At 33.9% G+C, this 26474-nt stretch overlaps 1 protein-coding gene and 1 long non-coding RNA gene across 3 annotated transcripts; both read left to right on the top strand.

Moving 5' to 3' along the window:
- Positions 1-5348: 5348 nt before the first annotated feature.
- On the top strand, positions 5349-25710 carry Myl1 (myosin light chain 1). 2 transcript variants are annotated; one of them, XM_026403343.2, is made up of 7 exons: positions 5349-5664; positions 16699-16726; positions 20565-20708; positions 23077-23250; positions 23664-23741; positions 24782-24824; positions 25390-25710. In XM_026403343.2, the coding sequence occupies exons 1-6, from the start codon at positions 5545-5547 to the stop codon at positions 24808-24810; spliced, it is 573 nt and encodes a 190-aa protein (XP_026259128.1). In that variant the 5' UTR covers positions 5349-5544; the 3' UTR covers positions 24811-24824; positions 25390-25710. The 2 variants fall into 2 exon arrangements, with proteins under 2 accessions (XP_026259128.1, XP_026259129.1); XM_026403344.2 differs by lacking the exons at positions 5349-5664; positions 16699-16726 and adding exons at positions 15560-15650; positions 16422-16446.
- On the top strand, positions 6665-13262 carry LOC113193034 (uncharacterized). The gene is made up of 2 exons (XR_003302093.2): positions 6665-7787; positions 8555-13262. It is a non-coding gene; the product is annotated as an uncharacterized LOC113193034 (long non-coding RNA).
- Positions 25711-26474: the final 764 nt, after the last annotated feature.

Raw genomic sequence — 26474 nt, 5'->3', positions numbered from 1 at the left:
TGAGGCTTTAACAAGTTGACTTTTTAATTTATTTTTTATTTGTTCTTTTTAGTTATACATGACAGCAGAGTATTTTTGACATATTTAGACTTATCTATTTTATTATTAATATATTTAGATAAGCAAATGATAGTCAAGGAAGATATATATATATATATATATATATATATATATATATATATACAAAAAAGAAATTAATTCATAATTCTACCCCTCAAAAATAACTATTTTTAATATCTTGGTGTTTATACACATGCACAGAGGTTAATTCACAAGCCCAAGTTAATTTTGATTTGGCTTAAAAAAATATGTCAATGGGAAGGGATAAAAGTTTTTTAAGCATAATTTAGCACCTCATTATGCCAAAAAATGTGGTCTTACAAATAAAAAGATATTTTATATCAAGAACTTCAAAATTTCATAATTATTGCATACTAAGTACTAACCAACAAGCCTCCGGGTTTTTTTTTTCAGGAATGTATAAAGGGCTTATGACAACAAATTCAAGTCTAATTCTACAAGACTTTACAAGAAAGCTTTAATGGTTCCCATCTGCAGTAAATGCAAAATAAGTGTCAATGCTCTTGAGGAATTATTGTGTACACACACACACACAAAAATTGATTACTTGGGCAAAATGATTGGTAGGAAGTAAGAAACACACTGAATTACTGATGCTGACCAGGTCAATACTCCTCTTCTTCAATGTTTTTCCTACAAAGTGAAAATAACATTTCCTATCTCCCCCTTCCTAAGAGCATGATACAGGCAGGTAAAATCCATTACACATTTTAACCTTATACTCTTGAGATTTTTTTAAAGATGCGATCACCTATTTGATATTCCTTTCTGCTAGATAAACAGTATTTCTACTTTACTTTACAAGCACACACTCAACCAAAGAATGAGTTTTAAAATTTTTCAGGCCCTCTCTCTCTCCCTAGTCTAGAAAGGACAACTGATAGAGCCATTTCCAATCTACCTTTTGATATTGCCCCCTTTTAAAAATTTTCTAGTACTTGAGTATTTCCTGATGCAAATATTACTTTTATTGTATATAGCAACTTCCGTTAAGGTGTGTCATGCAGACACCACTTTCTTCTTTTTGTCTAGAATCCTCTCCCCCACTCTTCATCTATAAAGTCCTCTCTTCTTCTGGTTCTCAACACAATTAGCCTTTCCTTAATAGTTGCCTCTGCTGATATCTACAAGTCAATTTTCCCAACTCCTTATTCTCTTAACCCCATTAGAATAATCCTTCAAACATTCGTCTCAGTTCTCCAAGAGAACTGAAACTAAATCTGACTTGTTCCCTTGGTGATACACAGCATACAATAGTATAGGTCTAGTATCTCACATAACATATGACTGGTTTATAAATCGATATGTGTGATATAAATAACTCCCTGTGGTTGCCTACTGAGTGGTTAATAGTGTCAGGCTGTGATATGAACTAATGACATTTGGAAATGTTGGCCCAGGACATTTCCTGGGCCAACATTTCCAAATTGAAGACAAGTAGTTTATGTTAGCCCAATAAGAAACAGATTAATGTATGGCAAAGCTTAACCATGTGGTAAACTTCATGGTTAAAGAAATATGATAGGATTAGATGACAGAATATGATGGGCCCCCTTTACTCATGAATTTGTACCTGCTCTGCCATTCCCCTGTGCTTTGGTAAGCATCTAAAAACACTTATACAGCAAATGGTACAGTTAAGCATGAGGAGCACTTGGAAGATTTGGACCCGGCGTGTCAGCTGGCATTAAGGACATTAATCCTCAGCTGTTGCCCTTTTTTCCCCTTACAAGTAAGTCCCGTCACATAGCCCCACATGAAGGAGGAGAATCGGGAGAAATTTCAATTTGATTCTGATTGCCATATTAAGTGATTCAGAATTATAGTTTCAGAAAGTCCCTAAATTATTTCTCCACATGTAATTTCTGTGTATAACTAATATTGTCTGTGTTCAGTAGGACTGACCATTTCAAAAAGACCTCAGTGCTATAAACTGAAAACATGTTTAGACCTTCCTTCTATAACACACTGACCCCAAACACAAAGAATAATGACTACGTAGGAAGGAGGTTGTATATCTCTCTCCTTTGAAATCTGAGGCTGAATTATTTTCTACATTGTTTTTTGTTGTTGGTTTTAGTTCTTGATTTTTATACAAATAAGTTTTATTTTAGAGTACTTCGAGGATAACAAAAAAAGTTATGAGAAAAGGTCAGAGTTCCCATGTATTGCACACCAAGTTGGTTCTACTGCTAGCATCTTACATTAGCACAACATATTTATTATTACTAATGAACCAGTACTGATACATGTCTTTGGCCAAAATCCATGCCCTGTTCAGATTTTTACCTAGTGTCTCCTTTTTATTCCAGAATCGCAGCAGAATACAACAACAATAGTATGGCAGTATGTAAAAACGTGGATGTGTAACCGATGTGATTCTGCAATCTGTATACGGGGGGAAAAATGGGAGTTCATAACCCACTTGAATCAAATGTATGAAATATGATATGTCAAGAGCTATGTAATGTTTTGAACAACTGATTAAAAAAAACAGAATCGCTTCTATAGCACTAGATTACATTTACCTACCAAGTTTCCTTATGCTCCTCTATGCGCTGCGAATTTCTCAGATTGTCCTTTGTTGATAACCTTGACAATTATAAATCTTGTTAGATGTTTTGTAGAGTACCCCCTCGGTTTGGATCTGACTAGTTTTTTTTTTTCTCATAATCAGATTGGGTTTTGGCTTTGGGGTATCAAATGCTTCTTGAGCCACATTGTCAAGGTTAATATCCACAGTAATGTCATAACGATAGTATGTACCCTGATATGATCAGAATAGCACTTTTCCTTTGCAATTTCTCCTTTTAAGAAAAAGAAAATTCTACACCAAAATATTTTATGTAAAACACAAGAAAAAAAATATATATATATATAATATTTTAAATAAATATATACTATAAGTTTTTCCATATGAAAAATATAAAATATATTGAATTATGTATATACATATACATACCCACTCTTATGATATATATCCAGTAACAAAGGAATTTAGGGCTATAGTGCAATCAAGCCATTTGTCCCCTTAATATAAAAAATAAAGTGCTCCAATCTCACATTTTGAGTATTTTGAGTTGTTAAGATGGAAATCATTGCTCTTTGGTGACATTATCAATGTAAAACATATTTTATGTGAATGGATTAATCTATTTTTTATTGTATCAATTTCTTTTCTGAAGGTAAGGTGGATTAAAACATTTTTGCTCAGAAGATATAAAGCTCTTTTACTTGTCAACCCTGTTCTATATCTTAGGAGATTTCTGCATAGGAATCAAAGTATTATTATAGGCTGTGAAGTAATGCAAGAACATATCTGTGGCTCAGTGACTGCAGAAAATTTCAATCTATCCTTTGAAAATTCAAAGGAAAATAAAGTGGTAGACAAATTTCTGCTATGTATAAAAATAATGTTCCTATTATAAGCATAGCATTATTTTAACTATACTCTAATTACTTAAATATGAGATAGTATTCTTAGGTAAAACAACATATTCAGATTCTCATAAGTGTCCTGTATATAGGAAAAGACTATAAACTACTAACTTACGGTAATGGGTGAGTCTAGTGCAGATCAACAAGAGGAAGGGAACTAATCAAAAAGCTTTTCCTTAAGCCAGGTACGAAAAGCACCACATGATCTCACTCATACATGGAATATAAAGTTGGTGTCTTGTTGAAACTGAGAGTAGAGAGATGGCAGAGGCTGGGAAGAGAATCAGGGAGAGAGGGATATGTACTAAGCTGCAGGCAGATGTGGGTGAGAAGTTCTAGTGCCCTCCTGCTAACTAGATGTGTGCCCTACAACCCATAAAGCTAGAAGAATGGATTCTGAATGCGTTCACCATGAGGAACTGATGAAGTTGGAGGAGACAGATGTGTTTCACCTGATTGCCAAATGTATATACATGTATTGAAACAGCACATGGTATTCCATTGATAGGCACATAAAAATGTACCAGTTAAAAATAAATTTAATTTAGAATGTTACACCAAAATCTTCCCTGAACATATGTGAATTAAATAATTCATTATATTAGTCCACCACATAAGGAAAAGAGTGATGAACTATGGGTTAGTTGTAATTTAGGTGGATTATTACTAATATAAGCATCTTAATCGCTCTTGGTTGTAATATACAGAAAGAGTAAGCTTCTCTGAGTTGGAGAAATCTTTTACACCAGACCAACAGAAAGTAGATGATGAATCTATATCTTTAAACACAACTATATTTAAAAATTAGAATATATAATATGTATAGTTATATATGAGTATATGCGTGTGTATGTGTATACATGTCTGTACACTTATACATGATTTGTAAATTTGCACTTTTAAATTCATGAAATAATTGCTCTAATTAATAACTTGTTTATTCTAATTAATTAAATAGCTCACTAATTTAAAAAAGTGAGGGTGGTACTACACAATCAATAGCTTAGAACTAATTATAACCCCCTCTCTGGCAGAATGAATTTGCCACTTAAAAAGTTATAAAAGATCCGTTTTATCTTTCTCCCCAATAGGGATAAAATATTTAGATGACAGATAAATAATTAAATGTTATGCCATTTAGAAAGTAAAATGGATAAGTGTCTACTTTGAAAGCTACACGCTATTAGAAAACTTGTCTTTTAAGAAAGCAAATCTTGCTGAAATTTTTATCTCACTTGATATTTTTCATTAAATTCTAACATGAAAATTAAATTACAGGAAATAGTTTTGAGTTATTTTTCTTTAGCATAGAGTTTATTATGATTAGAGAGTCAGAGTTTGTGCTCCCTAGAAGGGAAAACACTTTAAGATTTGAAGAGCTTTTCCTTATACGTAGGCTTTTTATTTTTAAACCCGGTCACCTCTTTGCTGACCAGCAATTTCTTACAACTTATGGCCAGGAGGGAGGAGCATGAGAAAAGGAGCTGGGTGAAAGTTGGTGACACTCCCTGCCAAAATTCCAAGTTGAAATTGAATCCTTCAGTGAAGTTTCCTGGGCATGGGAAGAAAAAAAAAAAAAAAAAAAAAAAGAAAAAGATTTACAACTTCAACAGAAGTGTAATTCTACCAAGAAAAACTATGTCAATCTACTTTGCTGTCACCAAAGGATCTGAAGCTGGCTTTGTCAGACTTCTTTCTTCTTTATATATGGAGGTGAAGAAAAAAAAATAGCAAGAGGAGTTTAAAAAAATTGATGAAGCCCTGACCCTTTAGATTCCATTTATAGTCTGAGATGAATGCCATCCCCCTTGACTAGAGAACTGTCCAATCCAGCCGCATGTGTCAAGGTTCTGTGAGGCACTAAGTGAAATATATATGCATGCCCTTATACCGTTTAACGCTCTGGGTCCACCTTCAAGACTCTGGGCTGTGGATCAAGCGAACCACCACTCCTCTTCCAAGTGTCATTTTGACAGGTTCTTTTGGAGGAGCTCCTTCTTTTTTTAACCCATCCTTTTCAACAAAATGGCACCAAAGAAGGACGTGAAGAAACCTGCTGCTGCTGCCGCCCCTGCCCCTGCCCCGGCACCTGCGCCGGCCCCAGCCAAACCCAAAGAAGAAAAAATCGATCTCTCTGCCATTAAGGTAACTAAAAGGGTGAATTGTTTGGTCACTGAAACATCTTTCAACAGTAGGGAACTCCAGGAACTTGCAAAGAGGTATATTTTTCATGGAGAGGAATGGTATTATTCAGTGAAATGGTAGAATTTGGAAGAAGAGAATCCTGCTTTAAAAAAAAAAAAAACACAGTAGCATAAAATTTTATCATATGTGGAAACTATGCCTGCTCTATTTTTTTTGGCTCTCTGGCTTCCATTTTCCCCTCAATTATCAAAATACAATGAAAAGTATGTAAGTGTAAAGGTGTTGCATTTACGAATATTTAAACCAGCATTTTTAAATAAAACCTCTGTGAAAATTGGATTCTTTAGATTAAAACTACATCAAAAAGAAAGTTTTAGCCTCTGCTTGTTTCCAGAAGTTTAAAGACAGCTGATGACCCAGTTGTCCGGGATGTATTTACTTGACAGCTGCTTATTTCATCTGAGAAAGAAGATTTTTTGCAATTCAAGTCAATTCCCCTTTCAGCTTTGCTTAATAAAATTTGCTACAACACTAAATGAGATCTCAGTGCAGAAAATTATGCACTCAAGTGTTTCAGTGACTATAACTGTCATCTTGTTTATTTATATACAGTATTTAATTCAGAATTTGTGAGTTGCTTCTAAATGAAACTAACCAAAATTATTACAAAACACGTTGGTTGTACAGCTTTTAGTGTATGTCTTTTGAGTTTTTGCATACTGATCTCGAACTAAGGAGAATGTGATTGATTTTTGTGTCAACACTTTGCTGTGATCAAAGTTCTCAGCTGCCAAAAGATGACCTGCTATTGGAAAAATGATGGAATGGATGTGCCTGTTACTACTCCATGACGTGCACCTTCCCCCTTTTCATTGGGCTCTCATTGGTCCAACTGACACTTTGAAAATGATCATATAAGCAACTCAGCCTTATATGGAAAACTAATGAGTGAAAGTGCCTGTGAGGTAATCTTTTCATGGAAGCCAAAAGTTCTGTATGTAATAAACCTGAATTTTACTAACTTAATATTTATTACTTGCAGCTATAATGCCGGCCTACAAATAAACACTTAATTGCCTGTTTTAGTATAATAAGATTTTCAAAACATCCCTGAAATAAAGGTTGAATTAGATCACCCTTGGATACATGTGATAAATAGATATAATTTTAGAGCATTCTTATTAAATATAACATTTTATATTTCAAAGTAATAAAGTATTACAAATATTTAATCTGTAGTTTTTAGGTATATGAAGTCATATTTGGAAAAAGATGATCATAGATCTAATACTGATTAGGAACTATTCTTAATGAATATCCATTTAGGAGGAGAAATTCATGCCAGATCTTCTAATAAGTGTTTTTCTACCTTGAGGACTACATGCATACAGTTCATTAAAAGGAAACCAAATTTTTCATTTATAGCAATCTTAGTTAATATATAGATGCACTCTGACTTCATAATACAATGAATGTGATTATAGCCACTACAATAATTCTGATTGTTCGTAGTCTTTAACTCTCCACTCCATAGTAATATTAGAGTGTCAAAACTATTCTTCTTTATATTTATTGTGATTTATAAGACTATTATCTCTTTGCATCTGGGATTATAAACTTCTGGAAAGGAAAAAATGTGTCTTCTTAAGAAGAAAATGAAGTATTCCACTAATGAAAACAGGCATTAATTTTCCTCCTTGAGGAACTATGTCAAAATAAGTAAATTGCATAAAGACTGTGTTTGGCAGGTGAGAGATCTCCAAGAAAAGACAAAACATCACTTTTGCAATACAGAAATTAGGCCAATTATTTGTTCTAGTCAACAGAGCAGTGACTTTTCGGAGTCCTGAAAATTGTTTTGTCCTTCCATCTATATTTGAATTAATCCTAGCACAAGCTAGTACAACCAGGCAGAAGAAGGAGACACTCGGGAGAGTCCCGAGTGTGCATGGTGTGCTCCCTCATCATTATTTCATTGCAGAACAAGAGATATCATAGGTTCTGATAAGGGACACAAATTTTTAAAGAGCAGTTAAATGAATCTTGAAAAAGCAGGAAGACATGACCTTTCATCTTTCATTCTGGGGGCCTTTTCCTAATGCAAAGAAGAAAAACGGAAAGAGGTAATTTAAATGCCCAACAACTTACATTCATCAGTGTAAAATCAGTGCACATTTGGAGGTGTCCTGTAAGAGCCAAAGAATGAGTTGAGAATTTTAAAAAATTAAGTGTCATACCATTGGTTATACCATTTAGAAACTATATTAAACCATTTCATGTTATGATGCTTTTAATTAATTAATGATGTTCCTTGATATATTACCTTACATAAATTATAAACTTTTTTCAATCAGAAAAAATAAACTTTAAAGAGATTAAGAGCTGTTATATGCATTGATTAACTGTCTGAAATTTGATAAAGAAAAAAACTTAATTGCACTATAAAACTTTCTTCCATAAATCATGTAAGATTAGAAATCCAAGTGTCCTTTGGACTTTGAGTAATTCTGAAGTTTACCTATCTTTATGTAGTATATAGCAATAGTAAAATTTAATTCTTCAATATTATTCCCAGCTAAGACCAATTTCCCATCTTAAAATACACAACATTCATTGACCACATTTGACTCCTAAACTTTGAATAATCTTGGATATTATTAGCTAGCTTTATCAGTTTCTTAAAAGTGCTTTCCACTCTTATTTCCTGTTTTGTTGATTATTTGTTTGGAATGTGACCTACAACCTTTGAAATTCTCTGACGGAATGTTTACCTGACATTCTGTCCCCATGGATTTTTCTGTGAGTACCCTTTTCAAAAACAAATTTCTGCTGATATTTTAATATTAAAGTTACTGTCTTTAGTGTTTCTAATCATTCTTTGCCTTCAGAGAACTGAGACTTAAACCACAACACCCAGACAAAAAGAACACTGCCTGACAAAACCACCACCCTAGGAATTAAAACCTACCATCAGTTTGGTTATGGGTGCAAACACAGGAATGAAAATAGTTGCAACCAAGTGAAATAATGGAGGTAAATAAGTGACAAAATGACTACATCCTACATTTCAAAAGGTCATCAATATCTATCTGGATGTTTTGCATGATGCATGCATTGGCAGGTATGTCAGAATTGCTGCAAGGTGGGGACTTTGAGCCATGTGTCTCATTGTGCTGCTTAAATTTTCATTGTCATTGTACTCATTACTCAATCAGGTCATCCCTGACTAGAGACTGCAGGCGATGTAAAGAGGTAAGGTACAGAATGCATTGACAGAAGCTCTCCTGAATAACAAATCTCAAAGAAAATTGATCCCAGGCTTGGAAGACTTACACTCTAAAATTAATGGATAAGGTGGATATCTACTATTCCCAATACATATCCCTATATGTATTCAGTGGAGGCAGATAGTTATGTATATATGGTGACTTGTTTGGGCCCAGGTATGAAAATGTGTTGTGTTCATTCATAATGATTTTTTTCTCATTTCTAACAAGGCTAATATAAACCTAATCCCATTAGAAGAATTCCTGGGGATGTTGAACAAAGATACGCTCCATGAAAGACTAAAAAGCATACAGCTATTTGTATTAATAACAACAAATCCTCATTGTGAATTTATTCTATGCCATATTATTTAACCCTCACAACATTAAACTGGAATGTTTTTGTCCTCACTTTCCAAGTAAAGAAACTCAGAGTACACAATGCCTATGATCAAATGACTAGTTAATGATGAACCTAGGATTTAACTTAGCACATCAAAACCAGAGTTAACTGTGTTAACTGTGTTAACTGTATCCTAAGCTACCTCTAGTTTTTTCTAAAGAGTTAGTTGCTATTTCAAGATGCTATAAAGAGCCTGTTTTGTTGCTGTTGTTTTGTTTTGTTTTATGTTGCTCTTGAATGAAGTAAAGCTGTTCTTGTGTTGCCCTGCACAGTCCTGTGTAGCCAGAAGAGGGGGTGATGACAGACCCCACATCCCAGCAAGTTCAGTTTTTCTTTATCCTGCACCTGTTGCTGACAACTTGGGTGTTCTCTTTTATAGAACAAGGCTGAAATCTTAGGAACTTAGAAGTGCTCCTAGTCACTTTTTCTCAGCTTCCTATAAAATGTTGTAAACAGAAATGGATATTTTAAACATACTGTTAAATGTAATGAAACATTGAATTTTAAGATATTTTGTTTTTACTTAATTAAACACACCCACATATCAAACATGATCTTCAAGTTTTGCCATCAGGTTAATATTCTAATAAGAGTATGAAATCTCAATTTTGATTACAAATAAATAACATAATTTAAACCAGAAATCCCAATCTATATTGTTTGTGGTAATATGCAATGCCACATATATAACATAGATTGATCTTTAACTAGTTTGAGAAAAAGAACTAGGAAAAAAACACATACAATTTCTAATTAGGAAAAAAATGAGGGAAAACATTAAGTTGTTTCTAAGCTTGCTTTATATAATTTAAGTTTGTTTACTTTGGCCGTTCAATAGAAAAATGAATTTCTAATATAACTTTGATGTGCACGAATTTTAATATTCACCCATTTGCAGTATAATTATAACCTTAGGAGCAAATAAAAAATGATTTAAGTCTATCACTAGGTAACAGTATCACATTTCATCTTTCCTATATCTCGACTATAAATGAAGGAAACAGGCAGAACAGAGTAAGACAATATTAAAGGGCATTTTGTAGCTCTCCACAATAACATTTTTAATTATAGAAAACTGAATAATGTCTCTGCAGAGCAAAATGCAGTTTGCAAAGGAAGAGATATGTTCACCTACAAATAGTGAATAACAGTTTTCGTTTTAAGATAAAGTAATCTTTGCAAGACAAGGAGACCACAAAGTGACAGTGCCAAATTTAGCTCTTGACATTTCAGTGCTGCAAATGAACCCCCTGGCAAGTTGTCTTTAGTAGTCATTCCATAATTACGCAGTATTAAGCACCATCTGACTCATGGAAATTGTGGAAAGGATTATATTTAGTCTGCTGATACTACACTTTCTTCTGTTTCTCTTTAGACCGAAATACTTTTTGTATGAAAATAGGATCTTCTACAGTTTGTTTCTACATCAACTCTTACAGGTTGTTTTTTACCCCTAAAACAGAATTTGGAGGGTCAAAAATTGCAGTATAAAAGTAACAATAGCTTCAGTTGCACTATTTAAATTGTGTAGATGATAAATCCTGGTCAGAGAAGAAAAGTTTGACCTAAAGGCAAAACCACATCCAATCAATTTCCTTCGGTTGTAGGGAGTGAGTTGCTTTTTACCTTTCAAGGTGCCCAGTGGCATGTTGTATCCTGTTTACAAAAATCTAGCTGACTTGAACATAGTACCTGGAAATTATATTTAGCTTAACTTTATATGTTTTAAAAGAACATTATCTATTGAATTTGTAGGCACCCTTCTCTTTTCCATGGGAAAAAAAAGTGAATTGAGGTAGATTATACTGACAAAAGAATAGAAAATTTGTAATATTATAGATGCATATTGATATTATGTATTGAAGAAAATCATGCAAATTGATATTATATATTTAAGAAAAATAACACAGAGAAGTGTAGATATATAACCAAAACATAATTTGTCTGTTATGAGAGCCAGAAAAATTCTCAGACTAGTTCTCTTTTCAACCCATCAAAAGACTTGAGGTCTTTAGAATATATTATTAGTGCTAATAATAATATATCGCTGTTGTCACAAAAGGAGCTTTCATTCTAGGCAAGGAGGAGAAAGCAGATACTTAACAATTTCTTAAAACACACAAAGAAAGATTTTTCCTGATGTTCACATTTTAATAATAAAAAGGTGAAGGAACAAAAACAGAATTTGAATTTTTAAGACATTGCATGCAAACAAAATATACAACAGGGGAAAAGTGCAACTTGCAAGTAATCTTTAATTTCCTTACCAATTTTTAGCCATGAGAAAGATGAAGAGAAAACTAAAAGGTGGCTTGGATGCATTTTTAAGTCTTTATGAAGATTCACCCGTGTTTCTGTTCTTATAGGTCTGAATTGTGTTATTTTAACAAGTCAGCCTTTGCTCTTAGGTGACAGAATTCGGTTGACCGGTTTAAGTCTGCAGAGCACAGAATTATGCATTCTGTCTCAATTCAGACCAATTTATACAGTCTAACTACCTGACTCTCCTGTACTAGAGAACCTGGACTGGTAATATAATTGCATCACTCTTAATTTCCCCTCTTTCTACTATATTTCTAGTAACCAGCCTACATATATCCATTGTTGAAAATTTTTTTTAAAAAAGGAAAACATTTTTTCCTTTGATTTAAGTGTGTTATTCTGAAGCTTAAAATTCCAAGAGTTACAAAATATTACTTCCAGAGACCTTCTATGGTGGGTTCTAGAAATCCTGTAAAATTGGGTTAAGTTTTTTCTAAGGGGGTATATGTATCCAGGTCTTTGGTCCCTCTGCCAGGCATTAAATCAGAGAATGTGCAGCAATGTTCTCTTGACTGAAAACTGGCTCTCGTTAGTCAGCTTCTCAAGCTTACCTTTCATCAGTCTCCATTATCCCCCAAGGGACAACGATGTTCTTTGAAGATTGTGGTCCCAGCTCCTTCCTAAGAAATTTGCTCCTAGTATGCAACATCATATACTACTAGTAAAGATGTAATTATCTTTAATTATAGCTCTTCTTCTTTTACTGTAATAAAATTTAACATATATCAATTCCATAGACTGTTTAACTGAATATTAATATTTTCCTTATAAAGCAATTTAATTCATATATATATGAGACTACAGTATCTTAAATCAGTTAACCAAATCTCATGATTACTAGTAGAAATATGATTTCCAAAGTAGAAAATAATCTGTAAATTTTTGAATAAAAATTATGTTTAGTGGCAGTGTCTCAGACTATTACTTACTTAAACCCAACCACAAATGTTAGTACATGAGTCATAAAAATGTGCAATGCAGCCTTGTACTAACTGTAAGAAAAATACATAGGCTAGGAATTTGAAGAGAGAGAGAGACTTTAAGAAAAATTGAGTGTTGGCGAATTAGAAGTCTGGCTCATAAAAATTTTTATAAAATCTAAGGGAAAGTATTGGATATATAAAAGGTACATATGTCAATAATTTGAGATAAACTAAGTGCCAGCAGTTCTAGGTGCTAGAGAGGCAGCACTGAAGGAAAACATTTCTAATTTCTTTACAATGTAAGCTTTTTAAAAGAACAGATAAACGTCTCTGTCCCCAAGGAACGGAATACTCCAGAGGAAGAACTTGAGTTTAAAGGAAGAGCTTACTAGACTTATGCTCTAATGACTTTAATTTAATGAAAATCTATTGAGCATTTAACAGAACAAACTATCCTGAGGAGTAGTGAAGGACAAAACCTAGGAACAAGGCAAGGGCAATATGGCAGGGGCAGAGGGGGCAGGACACACAGGTTCACACCAGGAGAAAATGGCTTTGGAGAGGAGGAGGTTTTATTAGGGCTTTGAAGAATGTCTAATTTCCAAAGAGAGAGAGAGAGAGAGAGAAAGAGAGAGAGAGAGAGAGAGAGAGAGAAGAAAGCAAGCCAGACAGAAAAGATTGAAAGCCAATCTCTAAAGCAAACAGTAATGGTATAGCAAATGGAGGCCCAAATCAGCTGACTTTGTGGATTCATGCTGTGCCTTTGTTCAAAAGGCTAATTACATCACTATTACAACACCCAGGAAATGATGCAGGCCATGCTTTGTAGGTCATAAAAGTGTACCAGAGACTAAATTGCATTTCCTGATTATTTTATGGGCACAATATCTAGGTCTTCTAACTTTGAAAACACAGTTTATTCTCTAGCCTAAGCTATAGGGTAGGCTTCCCTATTGTCAAATGGTGTGCTCAAATGTACATTTTGATTCTTAGTAGGTTCAAAAAAACTGAAGCTCTTTTTCTCTGTGACAAAGATATGGGGAAAAACTAGGGAGAAATAATTTGATACCTGCTTATCACTTTGCAGCTTCTATTTTAATAATAGCAAATCTTTACATGATATCCAGTGGTTAGAGATGGTTTATTCATAACATAAGTATAATTTTTATATTGATTTTCTAATTTACCCAAAAGATTTTATATATACTAATCATATATATATATATATATATATATATATATATATATAGACACATTTTTCTCCATGAAAAAAGAACAAAATAGGAAAATGATCATTATGACTAGTACGTCAACTTTTATGTTTAATTTTGTAGTATTTATAGTTATTAGCACTACTAAAAATATATGCTACTTCTCACTAGTAATCTCAGAGCAATTCAAATTTATGACCCATTTACATGTTACAACTAAAAAAGGCACAAAGGTAACATACTCTACATATCAAAAATCATGAAATTCTAAGTTACACAATTACTAAAGATTATAAATTTCAACCTTTGACCTCTTCCATTTTCCCTTTGTGATTCAAAGCATTTTGAATCCTTTTATTAACTTTTCATTTCTCAAAAGCCTTTCAAAATGTCAATTTGTTTATGAAGATATGTTTACCTAATAACTTAAAAATGATATTTTAGATCCTCATTTTGGGATTCAAATCTCAAGATCCTGAGATAACTTGTAAACTTTGGGCCAAAAGTGGTACATAATTAAATGTTGATTTCTTCTAGAATGGTTTGTGGGTTAGCTTCAGATTTGTATCTTTCTGGCAGGAGAGACTTATGAGCATCCTTGAAAATAGTTGCAAGAAGCAATACTTGAGTTACAGTTCATCTCCAGCATTCTTTATGCCCCTGAGCTGCTTTAAATAAGTAGGAAAAATGACCAACGTTTTCTCTGAACTTCAGTGGGCATCCATCCTAACACTGATCTTTTCAAGTACCACTTTTCCCAATACCCTTCCAGAAGGGAGTTTCCCACTGTTTTCAGATAGTCTGGCATAAAAACCCTTGCTGGCCAAGTCCTTAGACAGCTCTAAAACGTTCAAGTACAATTTTGCACTCCACAAGTTTTGCCTTGGGTTCTTTCTTTCTCAGTCTGGAGACCCGTCTATAAAGTTTCAAGGCAGAAACAGAATCAGCATGATCTAGTAAAAACTTATGCTAAATTTTAAACATAGAATAATAATATGCATAGAATAAGAAGAAGGATACAAAAATGGATTATCTGAAGTGCTTCCTGACTAGAAGCACTTCAGAAATTGAAAAAAAAAATATGACAAATCATCCATTTTAGAGACTACTGAAGTGGAAGGAAAATCCCCAAAACCTAAAGTCAGAAGACTAACGGAGAATGCTAGAAAATGGAGATGAAAAACTCTTCTTTGCTTAGATTAATTCTCTTGGAATACTACTTGCAAAAGAGTGGTGTTTAATTGAGGATTTTGAGAACGGACAGATTGCCACTTAAATGCATTCTCAGAAACACAGAGCATGTGGCCTTTTCATGTCCTCTGAACTTTACCATAAGGGACAGAGCTTCAGAGGATGTTCTTTCTGTAGCAGTTGTCATTTGAAACCCCAACCAGTCCCATCCAAGAAGTTCCATTAGCACCAAAGCTTGTTGACTAGAAGTTCACAAAGTCCAGAATTCACCAAGAGAAGGAGTCAGCCTGAGCCGTTAGAGAAGTTCCGAGCTTTTCTGCCACTAAGCAGAGAAGTTTCTTAAAGGAGGACATGGCCCACAAATGTCCAGGAGCTAAAGACCATAAAAGTACTGACAGGCTTCCATCTCACCAAGGCTGTCCACTCCTAGGTTCTGGTTTCCTAAAAATAGCCCTCAGGGTACAGTTCCCTCTTCCCTTTGCCCTAAGAAAGCTGAAGAACTCTCCAATGGGAGGGGCAACTTCTCTCTGAAACTCGATGCTAGCAGTGAGGTCAGTTTGCCCAGAAATAAAGGGAAGCCTCAGAGAAGGAGGCCCCACTCAGGGATTGGAGCGGCCCTCAACTTACTCTTCAGGCTTGACCCGTTCTGCAGCCCAGCAGCTCCATCATGGTGCGTCCTATAAGAGAACTACTTGTCGTTCTTAGGAGGATAGCAATAGTGATGAGAAGCTTATTGAGGAAAGAGGCAGACAGGAGGAAGGGAATTGAGGAGAGAAAAGAGCCAGAACAAATCTTGAGACTCTACTTTGGGGTACTTTGGGATACTTTGGGAGGTATGTTGAAGATAGAAGAGATTAATTAGAACTAATATGCAAACTGGAAAAATGCATCTTACTTCCCAAAGCAGTAGTACTTCATGCTTCACCAGCTTTTACTATATCACATAAGGTTTAGGATATTTAAATTTAGGGGGGATACTGAAACTATTGCAAGATAGTATGACCTAAGATACACCCCAGTTATACTGATAGCTAGAATCAAGTAAACTACTTCCAGTGCTTTCAGTATTGTATACTAATATAAAAATGTACTGGTGCAACTGCAGAAAGATTTAAGGTGGTGTTTTAAATGCAGCTAATCATTTTTTTAATACAATGCATATTTATTAATCAGGCATATCTTTATCATAGGGTTTTGCATTATTTTAGGAAGTATCTGATTGAACATTTATTGTTTCCTTATTTAAGATACAGAGAAATTTTCCCTAATTATCTTTTGCAATAGATTTTTGTATTCCTAGATTTAAAAGTACCCTAAGGCAACCTTCTTATGCTATGACACCTACATGGCTTCCTAAGTCTCAGAGCAGAGAGCAATCCTTCTGTCAATGCATTTGAAAGAGTACTAGTTGTTCCTTTCTTTCTCTCTCTCACCACTGCAGTCCTTCAGCGCTGACCAGATTGCGGGTAAGTGATCTGAGAGTCTCTGTTGCAGATGTGGGCAGAGCACTGTCTGGTTTCTGGACTATCAGTTAACACCAAGGCATGCTACTTTGTGGTTGAACCTGTTGGTGTCCAAGCTATGCCTGAACTCGGAAAAGTAGGCTGACTTTTGAAGCTTACTTTGAAGATTATTCAGGGAATGAGCTGGATACACTTAAAAATCAGGACATTTTTGTTTGGTTAAAATATTCTTTGTGATTAATTTCTTTCTGACAGATCGAGTTCTCTAAGGAACAGCAGGATGGTAAGTTTAAAAGCTCTAGTTGTTAATATGTGCACACTCATAAAGATGGTATGTAAGAAAACCAGCTCCCTTGGGTTGAGCTAAGCTCTTCCTAATTATTCACACTGGTGTTGCCACTCTAAATATAAATTGCTCTCAGTCACTCTAAATATAAATTCATTCAACCTGAAGCCTTTGCTTATAATCAGTAATCAAAGATTTAAGCAAATAAAAGGTAAACCCCACAATAATGAGTCCTTATAGGCACTGATTTCTAAATAAGACTAACTTGATACAAGAAGTAATAGATGTGTATACTTACAAAAAGATGTAGATTTGGGAAGAATAATTTGCTAATCAAACCTCTAAAGAGAAATTTGATGAGTGTGAATTGTTCAATATGGAAAATAAAGTTAATTATAAAACTGCCCAATTACAAAATCTACACAATAGTGAGCTGTAGTACAAAAGTGAATTCAGAGACAAAAAAAAAGGAAGGAGTAATTTATCATAGAATTGTGGAAGGAATATTAGACACCTCCTGCTCCAGTTCTTCTTTAGAGGTACAGGACAGACACCCAGAGAAGGGATAAGTCTTGCTAAAGGACCCAAAGAATTAGTGATGGGATTAAAAATTTGGTTTGACTTCAAACTAATTAGAAATTTCTTTTATAAAAATGACCAATGGGGAGACCCCAAACTCTTGAGATACAAGAGAATCCAATAGTTTCTTTTGCACTTCAATTTCTTCCCTTTGGGTCTTTGAAATCAACAGATCCCCCAAGATCTAATTTTGTTCATTAGGAAATTTATGAAGAAATGTTTATAAAGTGAAATTGTCACCAAATTTGAATGAACTGGACAAAAAAAATTCATAGAAATGAGGGGGCAAAAGAGTTTAGTTACATAATGTTATACAGATTAGAATATTGGTCAATTTAAGTATGTGTATATTATATATATTATGACATAGAAGATATAGACATGGGTGATTAATAAGAATGTGTTCAATTTATTCTGTGCCTAAAGGATCTTACATTTTTCAGTTCTTTTCAGTCATGTTTTATGTCTATAAGTCAATTAAGAATAAAAAGGGTATTTGCTGTTATACAGACTCACTGGCTTCTACAGCATGGCTGGTGACCTCATGTAGATAGATTGGATTATAACTTAAGATCACTTAAAATGATGTTGTGAAGAACTGTTTTATATATTGAAAATAGTTTTCTACAAATTGTTTACTATAATTTGTTTTATTTTAATTAACTTTTAACTAGTGATGCTGCTACCTCATCAGCTACCACATCCCAGTTCTCTCACATTCCTAACATGCAGTGTCACTAGGACTATCAAACAATGTAAGACCAAGAAGCGAAAGATTTCAATTTTTTTCAGGTCAAAAGGACTTCCTGTTAAGCACAAAACCTATGACTCCACAAGTTAAATAAGTTTTAGACACAGAAGTTGGGTAAACATTGGTGTAGTAGATTGGGGTTTTGTGTGTGTGTGTGTGTGTGTTTTGTGTGTGTGTGTGTGTGTGTGAAAAACAAATGTAAGCTGTTTAAACAGAAATCCTATACTCTCAGAAATGAATGAAGAATAGTTTATTTCCTTGTTTAATGATTAAAGATTTTTGTTCATGCTTCTCTAATTAAATTGAAAGAAAGAAATTAGGATTGAAGAAAAAAACTAGAAAATTATAGCATGCTAAAGGTCTAAGTCCTATGCTGTTCCATAAAGTAGCCACTAGCCCAGGTGGCTATTTACGCATTAATTAATGAAAAAGTAATACATTTTTAAATCCATTTTCTCAATTGCACTAGTCACATTTAAGTGCTCAAGAGCCACAGCTAGTAGTTACAATAATGGGCAAATAGAGAACAATTCTATCATTACCAGAAACTTCTACAACAGTGCTATTCTTGATCAGAGGTCATAAATTTTTTTGTTGATGGACCAAATGTAAATGCATTAGGCTTTCCTGGTGTTATAGTCTAAAAACAACTCCATTCTATCACCAAGGTATGAAAACAACTACAAACATAGAGAAATGGAGATGGCCATATTCCAATCACATTTTCATTGAACAAGCAAGAAGCCCCTGGGAAGTAGTTTGCCAATCCATGTTCAAGAGAATAACTAAGCCTTGCATTAAAAACCTGGGGTAGAAAGAACAGAATTTTTCTGACCTCTGCCCTTAAACCACCGAAAGGGTTAATGTCAGAGTGATTTCATTACAACTCATAAAATTCTATTTCTACATCAGCATCTGACCAAGGTAATTGTGAGCTCTCTGTCCCTAAAGCCTGGAGCCAATAGCAAGAATAGTTCCATTTCACGTGTTCCTTAGAAACATGAAAAATAATATTTGACTAATGACACCATAGGGCCTGCAGCATGTTTTTTTTTTTAAATCCATTATAGTCAAATGCATAGGATTTTAGCAAAGAGTGATAACATGAACTGTAACTAGTCATGAATACAGTGTCTGATACAATCTTAGATTAGGGGTAGAGAGAGAGTAAAAAGGATATTTGGCTGTGTAATCTATGTAGATAGCATCTTTTAACCTAAGACCACTGATAGCTAAAAAGAGTGCTTTCAGCCCTATAGTTCACTCACAAATGGTTTTCTGAGTGTTACTGACATTAACTCCAATCAGTCACCATTAGTAGTTCTGGGTTTCCCAAAAATTTTGATTTAAGTTTAGAATTTTCAGGTAAAATGACTTACTCTCCCCTATGTTCTTAGTATTGCACCTTCCTGTCTTTTCATTAAGTATTTTTCAAATTCTTTATCATTGTAAATTTTAAAGACAAGACCAGTTCTATCAAAAGAAAATGACAAAATACAGGGAGAATAATAAATAAGTGACTGTGATAAGAATAGCACTTTAAAATACATACTTAATACACACATAAATGAATACAAGCAAACTGGGGAAATGTGAATAAAATCACTGGGGTCTATCAATGTGAATATCCTGGTTACAGTAATATTCTATGATTTTGCAAAGTGTTACGATTGTTACGTAGACCTTTAGCATTTAGGTATACAAGGAATTTCCCTGAATTATTTCTTGCAACTGCATGTGAACCAATTATTTCCATAAATTTTAATAAAGAGTGTGTACTTGAATTCAAAAGCTGGTATAGCAGCATGCTGTCATATGTATTATCTGAAAAACAGAGTGAAGTGTAAAGAGAATATTATAACATTCGATCCAAAAAATATTTCTCCTTCTGAATTAGTTATGCTAGGAGCCTGCTAGCATCAAACATTGAAATGGTTAGACATTGTAGAATTTACAGGCCTGCCTCATGTTTCTAAATTTGTCCTGAAAAATGAAGTTATTTCTGAAGAAAACTGTCGAGAGAACAACCTAAGAAATTTGTACCTTGAGAGAAGCCTTTTCTATATAATCTGAGAAGTATGGGTTAATAACATATAACACAATCCTGATCAAAAATTTGTTTTCTTGAAATGTATTAATCTTGCTAATTTTATGAAGGACTAGATAAAGATTACTAGGATTTATCAAGGCCTCAGAATCTCTTAGCCCAGTCCCAGACAAGGAAATATGACTAAATATGACTATGATGTCTGATTTCCATATCTAATTAGCAATAACATATGACTAGAATTTAGAAATGCTGCTTTAAAAGAATTCCAAAAAGAAATGTCAAAAAGGTTTGCCAATGATTGTTTGAGGTAGGAAAACAGAGTTTGACAGTGACAACTTAAGTGGTTGGCAAACTTGTAAAACAGAAGAGTTATGTAAATCCTTGAAGGACTCAGGGTTAATTAATAGGTTTGAGAAAGAAAAATAAAAAACCCTAATGTTCCTTGTTTTTTGCAGACTTCAAGGAGGCATTTCTCCTGTTTGACAAAACAGGTGATAGCAAGATCACCTTAAGCCAGGTTGGTGATGTCCTTCGGGCACTGGGCACAAATCCCACCAATGCAGAGGTCAAGAAGGTTCTGGGGAACCCCAGCAATGAAGGTAACCACATCAGTTCTTCCAAGATCTATGGAAGTGTAGCTAAAGCATGCATGCATAAGTGTGAGACTGAGAAATAAATAATAGTTTCCATATAATAGGGCTCAGTTTACTCCTGATGGTAGCAAATATGCCTGTTAGCCATCTAGAATCTTATCTTTTTCCCTTGCAAAATAAGTTAACCTTCATTTGAGAACCTGCAAGCATGATAAAATGTTGTGCTTATGAAAACAAATAATGTCTGATGCTAAGAACATCATTCTTATTATCATATCTAATGTTCATAATCTCAGAGCTAATGAAACAAATAACATCCAAATTTGCACATTATTTTAAACTTCAAACCTTCAAAGGAAAAAGTGCATTTCAACAAAGATGTTAAATACAGTTAAAATGCACTTTGTATAGGATTCTGGGTAAATTACAATGGCATATTTCTAGAGAAAATCTAATATTTGATAAAAACTGTGGAAATAAAGTTGCAATATTTTGAAGATATTTAAAAAATACCTATTGACCTTGCCCTGTGCTCTGACCATTACACTGCTTCTGTGCCTGTCTCAAAAGAAATTCAGCTTTCTTAATTAAGCATAGATAGATAGACATCTTAAGAAGGGCATTTTCTATTTCCAATAATTTTTTTAAAAGCTTTAAAAATCTCAAGCCAAACTCTGCATTCAGTCTCCCAAGGTAAATCCTGGAACAAAAATCAGAGAAATACACAAACAGCAAAATTGCAGAAAACATTCACTTGATACAGAAATCCAATCATTAGTCTGGAACAAGGAAATTGTTTTTAACCTCAGTGGTTCACAGCAAAGTATGCCAGTCTATTGGAAAATACGACTCTAAACAACAACAACAACAAAAAAAAAAAAAAAGAAAAGAAAAAAACAGGATACAAAACATTAAGTTTTCTCAAGTAGATAGTTGGGCTGTTGATCTTTGCCATTAGTTAAAAAAAAAAAAAAAAAAACAGGAGGATTAGGCAAATAATCTTATATTTCTCCTTGGTAACTAAAAATGTTTTAGAAATGTTCCTTCATTTTAAAAAGGAGGGTAAGAACCTTTCTTTCAAGAAAACTTGCTTCTGAATTGGCCTGCTTTAGAATTGTTTCTCAGACTTCATTTTCTTTAGAATAAATTTCTAGTTTAATCATGCAGAAAGCAGATGAGTATGAAATAAGTGGGAAAGCAATAGTCTAACCCTTATTTTCAAATGTCACTGTCTGACTTGCCAACATCCATCTTTAATGGAATTATTGAACAAATTCAGCACTCAAATTTAATCTTTCTAATATTGTCCAATGTATTTGACTTCTACAAGAGAAGAACTGGGGAATTTTTATTTTGCAAGTATATAATTTTATCCATTTGCATACATCTGGAAAGTCTATTTTATACTTTTACTGGGAATGATATCTACCTTGTCAGAGACACTAAAGAAAGTTCTCCCATCTCTAGACCTCTAAATTGCAGAGAAGTCATGAGATCACAGAGTATTTGACACACACCCTTTCCTCATAAGCTTCTTTTTTTAAATTACTTAAAATTTAAAGAAAGCAAAGGCCCTGCCAAAGCTCAGGACATAGGCAGAATATGTAGTAAAGTACAGTTAATTTTTACTATATTTATATGGGAATGTGTTTGTGGTATCCCAGTATAATTTTTTATTGCTTCCCTAGTATTTATGGAAAATATTAAATTATCAATAGTAATAAAATAGTAGGTAGCATTTCTTAAGCACTCAATTTGTCCCAAGATTTTTCTTGTTATTGTTGGTTTGTTTTATTTTTTTGGTTGTTTTTTTGTTTTTGTTTTTGGTGCCAGGGATTAAACCCTCCTAATCACTGACCCACATCCTCATTCCTTTTTAGTTTTCCTTTTGAAACAGGGTCTCATTAAGTTGTTTAGGGCCTCACTAAGTTGTTGAAGGTGGCTTTGAACTTGTGATCCTCCTGCCTCAGCCTCCTGAGCCACTGGTATTATAGGCATGACATGCATCTCCATGCCTGGCATGTCCCAAGTATTTCAATGAGCTTTACATGCATTATCTATTTAATTCCCACAATAACACTCTGAGGTATTTCTGTTTTACACATGAAAAATTGATACACATATAGGTTAAGAAAGTTGCCCAGTGTCACACAGTAGTACAGGAACAAATGGGACTAAAGTTTGGCACTGGAACTCCAGAACACATGATATTGCCTTTTGCCATATTTTTGTCATTTTGGTAATTCACCATCTGAAGTTTAAACTGTGTGAAGATTTTTTTAGATCATCTGGAATGAACTTTCAGCTTTCATTTGTGACTCAGAGATGGTGTTTTATGGTGGCTACAAACTGTCCAAACTGCAATTTCTTTCAGAGATGAATGCCAAGAAAATTGAGTTTGAACAATTTCTACCCATGATGCAAGCTATTTCCAACAACAAGGACCAGGGAACCTATGAAGATTTTGTTGAGGGTCTGCGTGTCTTTGACAAGGAAGGCAATGGCACAGTCATGGGGGCTGAACTCCGCCACGTACTAGCCACCCTGGGTAAGCATTTATTCCAGTGGACTTAAAAGCACAGAATGTACAGGAAAGAACACAGAAGAACCATGTAATTACAAAAATAGGCATGGAGAAAGTCTACAAAGAAAACATGAAAAACGAATACTCAAAAGTCAATCACTATTTCAATTGGCTTCTGCGACAGCAAGGCCAATGAATAAGTAAAGGAAAACATTGTAGTTCTTATAGGATGTAGTTTGGATGACAAGGGATAATGTGCATTTAAGTCATTTGAAAACAATGTATTGACATCCTACTGAGTGTGAGGGAAATTGGAATAGTTTTTGTCTTCCAAGAGTTCAATCATAGCACATCATTTATGGTAGATTTGAAAATATCCTGGTAGATTTGAAAATATCCTGTTGCCTCATTTCTTTAAAAGGGGTTTTGTTTCATAGGTGAAAAGATGAAAGAGGAAGAAGTAGAAGCCCTGATGGCAGGTCAAGAAGACTCCAATGGCTGCATCAACTATGAAGGTATAATCAGTGTGCACTGGTGATTTTAGTCCCTCTTAACTGGTTGGGTTGCTGATAGACTCCTTTTGAATTATTTAAAATAAACTGCTTTCCTCTTCCTTGTTTATTAATACCCATATGTTACTTATTATCAATCAACCACATAACTCCAAAAAGATAGTCTATGAAGAGATACATGTGAGATTTATTCCAATATGTTTTAGCAATCCTATGCACTGTTTTATAGTTTTGAATGTGTTTTAATGTGTATTTCCTTGCTAGAGCTTCACAACATCCCTGTGAAATAGACAGGTTTTGCATCAAAATCATATGTAATAGTATATTAAAGTTAGGGAGATTTTCAAGTCCTTTACTAATACCAAGCAATTATAAAAATGAGGAAACTGAGGACCAAAGAGCTTTAGTGTTGCTCAAATCATTAATGGCAGGGCTAGTAATAAAGCTTAATTCTCCTTGTCCAGTGTTCTTGCTTACATAAAAGTCATCCTCTAGTAGAGAATTATTTATTTCTTGCTAACATTTACAGCAACTTCACCCAAACAGTATAAAAAAAAGCATGTACCACAGAAACTAAAGATGCAAAATAAAGTTGCATAATGTGATTTGCAAATTTAAAATTTCTCAATAAAACCAAAAATTTGTCTATTCCCAAAGAGGACTAAGTTAATTTCAATAAACCTACGTTGAGAGTTTTAAAAACTTACCAAGTCCCACAACTTAGAGAAAGCAAGAAAATAAAAGGAAAAGCACAGGGGGTGGGGGAAGAGGAATTAGAAGAGGAAGGGAAGGGGAGGGAAGGGAAGGGGAGAAGGAAAGTACCAAGCCAGACAGATCTTCACTGGCGATCTTGATTAAACTTCACTTTTTTCCTGTAAACAATTTTTTCACATTGGGTTATTACTATAAACACATTACATAGAATCATTCAATCTTATGATTTAGACAAGTGGATGTCGTGTAGAAAATAAAGTTAATCTAAACTTCTCTTTCATTAAAGTTGACTGTTTTCTAACTTTGAACTACCCCTGTTACCCCGACAGCTTTTGTCAAGCACATCATGTCTATCTAAACGGAGCTCTCAAGGTATATGTCTGTTCCTTTGTAATATATACAGCTTTCTCAATACTGTATTTTTTTTAAATTAACAGTTTCACTTTATATGCTGTAGATGTAATTAGTATTGGTTTCTAATTAAGAGTTGTCTTCATAAGCCTGAAAACTTGAAATACTTGAGATGGGTTATTTAGAAATAAAACATACTTGTATGAGTGTCCAAGCAAAATTTATGATGTTTTTGCTTCCATCCATAAACCCCCTTAACTACACTTATGATTAAGCAGTGGAGACTCAACTAACTAAAGACTAGTTAATTAATTTTATTGGAACCCCAACACTAATGAAATCATGAGCCTACATCCTTTGAATAACTAAATTAGCTTGAACAATTACTGATCTAAAGCACTGTGTTTTAACAGTCCAAATTCAAAGACTTGCAACCAAGTTCTTACAACAAGGAAGTGGCTTACCTTATAAGCACTGGTTTATTTTGTGCTTTTTTCCTCTTTTGCATGTCACATTATTTCCTCCTGAGTTTTCTTTCTGAAAATATGGGATCAACATCTAACTTGCTTTCCCTTTTCCTTTACAGAACAAGCATTGTTTAGGAAGACTGGCTCGAGTCCACTTTTAGTAACATCCATGACTAACTGTCCAGATCTGTTTACCATCATTCAGAGAAACAAAAGCAATCTGGATCACTCTAGACTGAAGGACTTTCTGAATTTTTATACACCTTAAGTTTTTCTCTGAAATATATTCATACCACACAAACCAAATGTCTGTTGCTCTAGACAACAAAAATAAAATATTGGCAATCTCATATCAAAGCAATACTCTTTATTATCTACCATGGGTCAACAGGCATCCTTAAAATATCATATCAATAAATAATTTTGGTCAGTCTGAAATATCCAAGTCACATTGTTTTTATTTTCTTGCTTTGTGAAAATAATTTTTGAAACCTCAAATCTTTCATTAAATGTACAGAATGTTGATGAATTATAAATTTACTAAAGAATCATTATAGTCTACAGAGCATTTGCAACTTGAATAACACAGATAATTATACATTACCAAAAAAAGTGAAATAAAGAACTGAAAAACTTCAGATAGGATCAGAGATGTTTTAATGTAAACTACCCATGCAATTTAAGGTGAAAGCAGAATGATTTCAGATTTATATAAATTGTGATTATGGCTTCATCTATTTAGTTTCTTGTAACAATCTAGCTACTAGAAAACTAGCAAGCCTTTGGTCTTTCTCCCAGACTGTCTTAAAAGAAAAATTCAAAGTGACCTTCCAGTTGTTAATGTTTAAAAAAAAAATCCTCTCTGGGGATGGGATTATTGCCCAAGCTAAGAACTCAAGATCCAAGATCCTGTTTATTAATAGTATCTCTCTTTCTCCTACTATGATCTCCCTACTTTACATGCCCAGGTTCCCAAATCTCAATTCAGTCTTAGTAATATAAAAACATAGTAAGACTAATTGGAAAAGTTTATATAAGAAACTTACTTTATCATCTCAGAACGCTATCCCATATCACTTTTTCTTCAGAACAGATTCTGAAAGGTAGTATTTGAATAATCAGACAGAGATGAGTGGTAAATTATTCCCCCCTACCTCTCTTAAAAGATACTTGTAATCTTTTGCAAGTATTATGTATTTTTGGA

Source organism: Urocitellus parryii, chromosome 1 (genome assembly GCF_045843805.1).
Source record: "Urocitellus parryii isolate mUroPar1 chromosome 1, mUroPar1.hap1, whole genome shotgun sequence".
Classification (NCBI taxonomy): domain Eukaryota; kingdom Metazoa; phylum Chordata; class Mammalia; order Rodentia; family Sciuridae; genus Urocitellus; species Urocitellus parryii.
This window is presented reverse-complemented; position numbering and strand designations above follow the sequence as displayed.

Bases quoted from the DNA above. Each gene is read 5' to 3' on its own strand.
- Myl1 (XM_026403343.2), top strand. From the start codon at position 5,545: ATGGCACCAAAGAAGGACGTGAAGAAACCTGCTGCTGCTGCCGCCCCT. The intron at 16,727-20,564 runs GTAAGTTTAAAA...TGTTTTTTGCAG, and splicing joins CTCTAAGGAACAGCAGGATG to ACTTCAAGGAGGCATTTCTC. The intron at 23,742-24,781 runs GTATAATCAGTG...TTACCCCGACAG, and splicing joins TGGCTGCATCAACTATGAAG to CTTTTGTCAAGCACATCATG.